This window comes from Ctenocephalides felis, unplaced genomic scaffold (assembly GCF_003426905.1).
Source record: "Ctenocephalides felis isolate EL2017-DRISC unplaced genomic scaffold, ASM342690v1 CF-g0.4_SCAFFOLD_01886, whole genome shotgun sequence".
NCBI lineage: Eukaryota > Metazoa > Arthropoda > Insecta > Siphonaptera > Pulicidae > Ctenocephalides > Ctenocephalides felis.
This window is the reverse complement of record NW_020538040.1, coordinates 44,981,337-44,992,089: the sequence shown is the minus strand read 5'-3', so window position 1 is coordinate 44,992,089 and position 10,753 is coordinate 44,981,337. Positions and strand designations below refer to the sequence as shown.

The window sequence follows — 10,753 nt, the reverse complement described above, 5'->3', positions numbered from 1 at the left end:
GATAGAGCGCAATTCGAGGCAGATCTAGCCGTTCCGAAGATATGGGGCAAAAAGTGCCAAAAACGGTAACTCAGTTTTTAAGAGAACGGAGCGTCCGATTTGAATATATTTAATACATTAGTTATTAAGTAAAAAACATTTTACTCGTATTAACAAGATGAAGAACTGATCAAATTTTCATGAAGGCAGGTCTAGCGGTTTCGGAGATCTAGTAAAAAAAGTAAAAAAAATGCCATCTGGCGGTCAAAAATGATCATTAGACATATGCACATCAAATTATCAGATATTTTATAGAGATTTTAACAATAAGTGTATATTTTGTTTACATTCCTATGGGTTCCGTACCAATGCTTATCTGTTAGACGGCGGCGCGGCGCTTACGCGCTTCTATATTTCGTCTCTATGCAGTTAAAGCAGCATGATTGCTTTGAAAAAAAGTTCAGAATTTCCAAAATATTTCAAAATACACTTTTCTTCAAAAAGTCTTTTTTTCAAAAAAAACTAAATTTTTGTAATCAAAAATCTCAAAAATCTAATTTTTCAGAGTAATTTTTTTTCAAAAATGTTAATCTTTTTAAAAAAAAAAAACTTTTGGTACGGGAAGTTCCAGCAATTTGCCTTAAGGCACGATGCTATGCACCCCACTAGTTGTAATTAATTTTTTAAATGTTTTAAATTAAAAATATTATAGTATGTTCATTAACACCAGAAACTCTTTATATAAATATAGATGATTTTACATATGGTTTTTGTTTCGTTGCTATTGTCAACAGTTTTATTCCCGGGAAATATGTCTGCAAAAAGAATCACAATAAAAATTATATATATATATATAGAACTGTTTTTAATGCACTGAATATTTATTTGCCAAAATTTTCAATTATTATTTAAAATTTATTTGAAGTTTTTAAAAAATTGTACGGTTTTAGATTAAGTTATTAATTAAAAATTATTAATTATCAATTAAAATATATATGTAAAACTTAATGGTATACTAAAACTGAACATGTAAAATATTTTATTCACGGTATAAAATTAAATACATTTTTCAATTACATGTCATGTATAAGATCATTCAATTACATGTTATATATATATATATATATATATATATATATATATACATACATATATGTATATATTACCATTCATTCGATTATATACAATTCAGTTACATAACACAATTTACTCTTAAATTTAATTTTTAACACGGAGGCGGTTTTATGAAATAAGAAGTGCGATATAAACATTAATTTATAATTGCACAAGGAGAATGGCGCAAAATGCAAAAACATGGGTTTTAATCTTAGCTTAAAAATACATGTTAAATTAATGAGATGGCAATGTAATAACGACTGACTTATTAATATATAATTACAAAATACACTAGCATTGGATAAACGCATTAAATATTAATTACCCTACACCAATTTTTGTAATATCCCTGAGAACTTCTTTATATCTTCACACTTGAAGATTAAAAGAAATTCAAAATTTGAATGAATCGAATAGCCCTTATCGTTCTTTACATTAATATCTATGCGATACGAAAAGAACTATTCAATATTGAATAAGACCACTCTCTATTGACAAGTCAAAAAGCTTATAAATCAGAAAGTGTTCTTATTGTATATTTACGTAATTTTGCAATAAAATATTATTATTAGTTCAGTTTAACGACTAAGATATTTACGCGATCATTAGATAAATATAATTATTCACTCGTCTATATCTCTTCTATATATAGGTATACTGGTGTTGTACTCCTTGTACCATCTTGGGCACTTAGTACTAGTGGTTGTCCTAACACATCGTTTATCTTCAACTGAAAAAACTTGATCTTCTGGACAACTGAATAGTTCGCCACTTAGCCTGCCTGTTTTTGCTGAACGGGAACATTTTATAAATGTTTGGCCACACTCGTCCTTATCATTGAGGGCGTGAGAGCCCACATCAGGACATAGTTTTTGTTCCCTTTTGACTCGAATCTGAAATAATTAGCGATGCGAAATCAAAATATATCCGCAATTTCACTAACTTCATAAATTAAGAAAAAATTAAACAAACTCACACATGCACACACCATTATATATATATATACTCGTATATATATATATATATATATATATATATATATATATATATATATATATACATATATATTATACAAAGGGTATGAAAATATTTATACACTTACAGGTTTGTCAAATGATGTGAGCGCCTTCATCTTTCTGGTTACTATATTACTATCGTAGCATCTGTTATCTTTTGGTATATCTAAGCATTGAACATGGCCTTCATCATACATTGTACCATTTGGACAACTAAGAATTACAATATTCATATTCACACTATTTGGTTTCTTTGTACATTGGTAGAATAAGTTACAATCTGTAGGATGTCTTCTGAAGCTTGTTGGACAAACATACACAGCTTGACCTTGTTCTAAATCTGTAGGACAGTTACTTATAACGGATGGCGCTGATGATGATTCTGTAACAACAGTTGATTCTGTATTTATATCAGTTGTGCTGTTGATAGATAACATTTCTTGAGTTGTGCTAAATTCAGTGCTCGAAATATGTGATGAACTTCCAGTCGGTACCATTGTAATTTCAGTCGTTGCGTATGTAGTTGATCCTGTACTTAAATGCTCTGTTGAAGTTGCTGATATAGTTGATGAATATTCGGTACTCAAAGGATCGCTCGATGTTGATAAAACAGGTGATGTTGAATAATCTGTACTCATATGCTCGGTAGACGATGGCCATGTTGATGTTCCCATAGATATCGTGGGAGACGTATCATAAGCACTGCCAGTGGTTGCCATTCCATCAGTTGAACTACTATCGGCGGTTGTTGATTTACTATTATTATCTGTAGTTGTCTCGATAGTTGTGGTATAATACGTAGATAAGCTATTTTCTTCAGTAGTTGTTATAGGGGTAAAAGTAGAGACGCTATCAGTAGTGCTATAAATATATGTACTTGACATAACAGAAGTTGTAGAATCAGTTAATGGATTAGCACTTGAAGATACGGATTGTTGAGCTTCTGAACAATTTCTTGGGGGATAAATCGAATCTTTGTAATTGCAAGTAGTCAATAATTGGTCCCATAATGTACCGTTTGGACAAATAAAGTGGAATATAGAAAATCGTTGACCCTTATCACCATCCCAATCAACACATCGATAATAGCGTTGACAATCGAAGGGATGAGAATAAAATCCTGCTTGACGACACTCAAAATTTCCACTTACTGGATTTGCAGTTGCAATTGATTCAGACGTATTTGCTTGCATGTTGCCTGAATGGATATTATTTCCGGAATCAGAACTTTTACAAGATGGTACTAATGAAATATAATTGCAGGTTTGCAGTGAATCATCCCAAGCCGTTCCTGGCCCACAATTAAAATCATATCTCCTGAATACTCCATTACCTTCATTTACACATCTAAAGAATTTTGTACAGTCAGCTGCGTTCATCATAAATCCTTCACGATCACATTTATTGTTCAGGTGAGCAGATTGATTGCTCGGCTTTGATAAATCAGGCCGGCCGGTTTGTCCTGGCTGAACGGATTGTCCAGACTGGCCTTGTTGTCCGGGTGGAATTTGTTGACCGGGCTGAATTTGTTGTCCGGACTGACCTTGTTGTCCGGGCTGACCTTGTTGTCCGGGCTGACCCTGTTGTCCGGGCTGACCCTGTTGTCCCGGCTGACCTTGTTGTCCAGGCTGACCTTGTTGTCCGTGCTGACCTTGTTGTCCTGCTTGACCAGCTTCTCCAGGCTGACCTTGTTGTCCTGATTGAACAGCTTGTCCTGTCTGGCCTTGTTGTCCTGCCTGGACTTCTTGTCCTGATTGACTGAAATGTTCCGATTGACCAGATTGTTCACATCTGGCAACTACCGATTTATGATTACAGGCTTGAATGCTGTTATCCCAAGCGGTACCTGGACCACAAGTAAATTTATATCTGATTAATCCGCCTTTGCCGTCATCTACGCATCTATAAAATACAGTGCAGTCTAATGGGTCACCCATAAAACCTTCCTGGGTGCAAACAGTGCCTATGGGTGATGACTGCCCAGGCTGACCGGGTTGTCCTGGCTGACCGGGTTGTCCTGGCTGACTGGGTTGTCCTGGCTGACCGGGTTGTCCTGGCTGACCGGGTTGTGCTGGCTGACCGGGTTGTTCTGGCTCACCGGATTGTCCTTGCTGACCGGATTGTCCTTGCTGACCGGGTTGTCCTGGCTGACCGGGTTGTCCTGGCTGACTGGATTGTCCCGGCTGACCGTGCTGTCCTGGCTGACCGGGTTGTCCTGGCTGACCGGACTGTCCTGGCTGACCGGGCTGTCCTGGCTTATAGGGCAGTCCTGGTTTACCGGGCTGTCCGGGCTGATCTGGTCGACCAGGTTGCCCTGGCTTACCGGGTTGTCCTGCATGACCAGAATGTTCTGGTTCACCGGGTTGCCCTGGCTGTCCTGGCTGTCCAGGCTGTACTGACTGCCCTGGCTGTCCTGGCTGACCGGACTCACCGGGTTGTCCTGGTTGACCAGTTAGACCTGGTTTACCAGGTTGTCCTGATTGACCAGCTTGTCCTGACTGGCCAGCTTGTCCTGTCTGGCCTTGTTGTCCTGCCTGGACTTCCTGTCCTGATTGACTGGAATGTTCCGGTTGACCAGATTGTTCACATCTGGTAACTACCGATTTATGATTACAGGCTTGAATGCTGTTATCCCAAGCGGTACCTGGACCACAAGTAAATTTATATCTGATTAATCCGCCTTTGCCGTCATCTACGCATCTATAAAATACAGTGCAATCTAATGGGTCACCCATAAAACCTTCCTGGGTGCAAACAGTGCCTATGGGTGATGACTGCCCAGGCTGACCGGGTTGTCCTGGCTGACTGGGTTGTTCTGGCTGACCGGGTTGTCCTGGCTGACCGGGTTGTCCTGGCTGACCGGGTTGTCCTGGCTGACCGGTTTGCCCTGGCTGACCGGGTTGTCCTGGCTGACCGGGTTGTCCTTGCTGACCGGGTTGTCCTGGCTTACCGGATTGTCCTGGCTGACCGGATTGTCCTTGCTGACCGGTTGTCCTGGCTGACCGGGTTGTCCTGGCTGACCGGGTTGTCCTGGCTGACCGGGTTGTCCTGGCTGACCGGGTTGTCCTGGCTCACCGGGTTGACCTGGCTGACCGGGTTGTTCTGGCTCACCGGATTGTCCTGGCTGACCGGATTGTCCTTGCTGACCGGGTTGTCCTGGCTGACCGGGTTGTCCTGGCTGACCGGATTGTCCTGGTTGACCGAATTGTCCTGGCTGAACGGATTGCGCTGGCTGACCGGGCTGTCCTGGGTGACTGGACTGTCCTGGCTGACCGGGTTGCGCTGGTTGACCCGATTGTGCTGGTTGACCGGATTGTGCAGATTGACCGGGCTGTGCTGGTTGACCGGGTTGCTCTGGCTTACCGGGTTGTCCTGCTTGACCAGATTGTCCTGGTTGACCGGGTTGTTCTGGCCGTCCTGACAGCCCTGGCTGTCCTGGCTGACCGGACTGACCGGGTTGTCCCGGTTGACCTGTTTGACCTGGTTTACCAGGTTGTACTGATTGACCAGCTTGTCCTGACTGGCCAGCTTGTCCTGTCTGGCTTGTTGTCCTGCCTGGACTTCTTGTCCTGATTGACTGGAGTGTTCCGATTGACCAGATTGTTCACATCTGGTAACTACCGATTTATGATTACAGGCTTGAATGCTGTTATCCCAAGCGGTACCTGGACCACAAGTAAATTTATATCTGATTAATCCGCCTTTGCCGTCATCTATGCATCTATAAAATACTGTGCAATCTGATGGGTCACCCATAAAACCTTCCTGGGTGCAAACAGTGCCTATGGGTGATGACTGCCCAGGCTGACCGGGTTGTCCTGGCTGACTGGGTTGTTCTGGCTGACGGGTTGTCCTGGCTGACCGGATTGTCCTGGCTGACCGGATTGTCCTGGCTGACCGGATTGTCCTTGCTGACCGGGTTGTCCTGGCTGACCGGGCTGTCCTGGCTGACCGGGTTGTCCTGGCTGACCGGGTTGTCCTGGCTCACCGGATTGTCCTGGCTGACCGGATTGTCCTTGCTGACCGGGTTGTCCTGGCTGACCGGATTGTCCTGGCTGACCGGGTTGTCCTGGCTGACCGGGTTGTCCTGGCTGACCGGGTTGTCCTGGCTGACCGGGTTGTCCTGGTTCACCGGATTGTCCTGGCTGACCGGATTGTCCTTGCTGACCGGGTTGTCCTGGCTGACCGGGTTGTCCTGGCTGACCGGATTGTCCTGGTTGACCGGATTGTCCCGGCTGAACGGATTGCGCTGGCTGACCTGGCTGTCCTGGCTGTCCTGGCTGACCGGACTGTCCTGGCTGACCGGATTGCGCTGGTTGACCGGATTGTGCTGGTTGACCGGATTGCGCTGGTTGACCGGATTGTGCAGGTTGACCGGGCTGTCCTGGCTGACCGGATTGCGCTGGTTGACCGGGTTGCTCTGGCTTACCGGGTTGTCCTGCTTGACCAGATTGTCCTGGTTGACCGGGTTGTTCTGGCTGTCCTGACTGCCCTGGCAGTCCTGGCTGTCCTGGCTGTTCTAGCTGACCCGACTGACCGGGCTGTCCTGGTTGACCTGGTTGACCGGGCTGTACAGCTGGACTAGGTTGTCCTGGTTGACCATGTTGTCCTGCTTGACCAGTTTGCCCTGATTGGCCACCTTGACCTGTCTGTCCTTGTTGTACTGCCTGGACTTCTTGTCCTGATTGACTGGAATGTTCCGATTGACCAGATTGTTCACATCTGGCAACCACCGATTTATGATTACAGGCTTGAATGCTGTTATCCCAAGCGGTACCTGGACCACAAGTGAATTTATATCTGATTAATCCGCCTTTGCCGTCATCTACGCATCTATAAAATACTGTGCAATCTAATGGGTCACCCATAAAACCTTCCTGGGTGCAAACAGTGCCTATGGTTGATGACTGCCCAGGCTGACCAGGTTGTCCTGGCTGACCGGGTCGTCCTGGCTGACCGGGTTGTCCTGGCTGACCGGGTTGTCCTGGCTGACCGGATTGTCCTGGCTGACCGGATTGTCCTTGCTGACCGGGTTGTCCTGGCTGACCGGGTTGTCCTGGCTGACCGGATTGTCCTGGCTGACCGGATTGTGCTGGTTGACCGGATTGTGCTGGTTGACTGGGCTGCCCTGGCTGACCGGATTGCACTGGTTGACCGGTTTGTGCTGGTTGACCGGGTTGCCCTGGCTGTCCTGGCTGTCCTGGCTGACCAGGCTGTCCTGGCTGACCGGACTGTCCTGTCTGACCGGGTTGTCCAGGTTGACCGGGCTGTCCTGTTTGACCGGGCTGTCCTGTTGACCGGGCTGTCCAGGTTGACCGGGCCGTTCTGGCTGACCGGGCCGTCCTGGCTGACCGGGCTGTCCAGGTTGATCGGGCTGTCCCGGCTTACCGGACTGTCCTGACTGTCCTGGCTGTCCTGGCTGACCGGGCTGTCCTGTCTGACCGGGTTGTCCAGGTTGACCGGGCTGTCCTGTTTGACCGGGCTGTCCACCGGCTGTCCAGGTTACCGGGCTGTCCAGGTTGACCGGGCTGTTCTGGCTGACCGGGCCGTCCTGGCTTACCGGGCTGTCCAGGTTGATCGGGCTGTCCCGGCTTACCGGACTGTCCTGACTGTCCTGGCTGTCCTGGCTCTCCAGGCTGTCCTGGTTGCCCCGGCTGTTCCAGCTGACCTAACTGACCGGGCCGTCCAGGTTGTCCTGTCTGGACTTCTTGTCCTGATTGACTGGAATGTTCTGATTGACCAGATTGTTCACATCTGGCAACTACCGATTTATGATTACAGGCTTGAATGCTGTTATCCCAAGCGGTACCGGGACCACAAGTAAATTTATATCTGATCAATCCGCCTTTGCCGTCATCTACGCATCTATAAAATACTGTGCAATCTAATGGGTCACCCATAAAACCTTCCTGCGTGCAAACAGTGCCTATGGGTGATGACTGCCCAGGCTGGCCGAGTTGCCCTGGCTGGCCGAGTTGCCCTGGCTGGCCGGGTTGCCCTGGCTGCCCGGGTTGCCCTGGCTGCCCGGGTTGCCCTGGCTGACCGGGTTGTCCTGGCTGACCGGATTGTCCTGACTGACCGGGTTGTGCTGACTGACCGGGTTGTGCTAACTGACCGGACTGTCCTGGCTGACTGGACTGTCCTGGCTGTCCTGCCTGACCGGGCTGTCCTGGTTGTCCTGGTGGTCCTGGTTGACCTGGTTGACCTGGTGGTCCTGGTTGACCGGGTTGTCCTGGCTGACCGGGTTGTCCTGGCTGACCGGATTGTCCCTGCTGACCGAGTTGTCCCTGCTGACCGGGTTGTTCGGGTTTACCAGATTGCCCTGGCTGACCGTATTGACCTGGCTGACCAGGTTGAATTGGTTGACCAGGCTGACCTGGCTGACCGGTTTGTGCTGGTTTACCAGGTTTCCCTGTTGACTGGTTGTCCCTGTTGACTGGGTTGTCCCTGCTGACCGAGTTGTCCTGACTGGCCGGTTTGTTGTAGCTGACCGGGTTGTTCGGGCTTACCAGACTGTCCTGGCTGGCCGTATTGACCTGTCTGACCGGGTCTTTCTGGTTGACCAGGTTGGCCTGGCTGACCGGTTTGTGATGGTTTACCTGGCTGTCCATGTTGACCATACTGCCCTTGCTGAGCGGGTTGACCTGGCTGACCTGGCTGACCAGATTGACCTGGATGACCAGATTGACTTGGCTGACCGGTTTGTGCTGGTTTACCAGGTTGTCCTTGTTGACCGTATTGCCCTTGTTGGCCGTATTGTCCTGGTTGGCCGTATTGTCCTTGTTGACCGTATTGTCCTTGCTGACCGTATTGTCCTTGCTGACTGTATTGTCCTTGCTGGCCGTGTATTGTCCTTGCTGGCCGTGTTGTCCTTGCTGGCCGTATTGTCCTTGCTGACCGTATTGGCCATGCTGGCCGTATTGTTCTTGCTGGCCGTATTGTCCTTGCTGGCCATTTTGTCCTTGTTGATTGGGTTGTCCAGGCCGACCAGAATGTCCTTGTTCGCCAGATTGACCGGGAAAAGTAGACTGGTTTGCTTGATCAGTCTGTGCGTTTTCAATCATACATCTCGGAACTAAATTAATATGATTACATCCTTGTATTTTTGTATCCCATGCAGTTCCAGGACCGCAAGTAAAATCATATTTAAGAAACTGGTGATTATCATTTTTCACACATCTATAAAATTTTCGGCAGTTAGTAGGGTCGGCAACAAATCCTTCCTTTTTACATATATTATTATTCATAAAGTGCGATGCATTTCCAGCAGCTGACGGAAAAGAACTGGCCAGTTCGTTGCTGTCAATTTCGTTTACGTTATTATCAGCATTTGACTGAGTATTTGAAGAAGTATTTTCACTGGAAGATGATGTGGACGATTGTGAGTTTTGATTATTACTCCATGACTGATTATTAGTGTTAGTGCTCGAACTACTACTACTGCTACTGCTACTGCTACTGCCACTGCCACTACTACTGCTACTGCTACTGCTACTGCTACTGCTACTACTACTGCTGCTGACACTACCGCTGCTGCTGCTACTGCTACTACTACTGCTGCTGTTGCTTGTGCTAGAGGTGCTGGTACTTGCACTATTCGAAGTCTGACTAGATTGTGACAGATACTGCGATTCGGAGCCCGACCCATAATAATTTTCACAGCCTGGCACAGTCCATGGGTAGTTACAGCTTTTCACTCGGTCATTCCAAACTGTACCATTTGCGCAAGTATATTCATACTTGTCAAATGCCTTATTATTTACGACACACCTGTAGAATTTTCTGCAATCGTTAGATACGCCAAAAAATCCTTCCTGCGTACAAATGGAGTTTTGATGTTCATATTATTGTTTCCGTTGTTTTGGTTATTCGATCCGTTATGATTTCCTAAATTGTTATTATTATTAGGATTGTTTGAATTTATATTGTTGTAATTGTTATTATTGTTTCCCATAGGATTATAATAACTATTGTAATTATTATTCAAATTTTTCGTTGTAATTATTTTTATTACTCTCAGGATATTTTGTAGTTGCGGGACCTATTGTAGTACCTTGTTATTAAAATCATTTCGAGTAGTTGAAATTCTAGATGTGGTTGTAATCGAAGTGGCTCCACACATCTCACGACCTGAATCTGCAGGATGAACACATACGTCGGGTCCCGGCGCAAATACGGTACCGGGACCACATCGAAAACGAAATGACATGGGTGGTCCTTGTCCCCATTCTACACAGCGATAAAATGTCTCGCAATCATGTTCATCCGGGAAGAATCCGATGCCTGGGCACTTAAATTCTTGTCCCGTAGATTGTCTTACAGCCCTTTGAGAAGTGCGCTCTGCAATAGTACAGTTTAAAGTTAAAAAACTAATATTTTATATCGATTATTGAATGTATGGAAAAAGTTTTATGGTATAAGTTGAGTCAATAATCATATATTCAATGAATAATTTGAACAAAAGATATTATGTTTAAATATTAAATGAAATATTATTATAGTTTTTCAAATTTTACGGTATGATTGAAAATCATGCTATATATATGTAATAAAAATCACTTACTTGTATTAGATGCATCTGTTGTAATTATTAAAATCAGCATAATAATCCATTGTTGCAAGATTGATCAAAATCATCTTTG

At 45.4% G+C, this 10,753-nt stretch overlaps 1 protein-coding gene across 1 annotated transcript in view; it reads right to left on the bottom strand.

Moving 5' to 3' along the window:
• Positions 1–5,893: 5,893 nt before the first annotated feature.
• LOC113375007 (collagen alpha-1(III) chain-like) overlaps positions 5,894–10,753 on the bottom strand; it is a 7,908-nt gene continuing 3,048 nt past the window's right edge. Inside the window, exons 3-6 of the mRNA XM_026614960.1 lie at positions 10,165–10,451; positions 7,672–9,925; positions 7,446–7,604; positions 5,894–7,347 (exon numbers count right to left, since the gene is read on the bottom strand). Of these exons, the coding sequence (XP_026470745.1) occupies positions 5,894–7,347; positions 7,446–7,604; positions 7,672–9,925; positions 10,165–10,451 (4,154 nt within the window). The remainder of the gene's footprint in view (positions 7,348–7,445; positions 7,605–7,671; positions 9,926–10,164; positions 10,452–10,753) is intronic.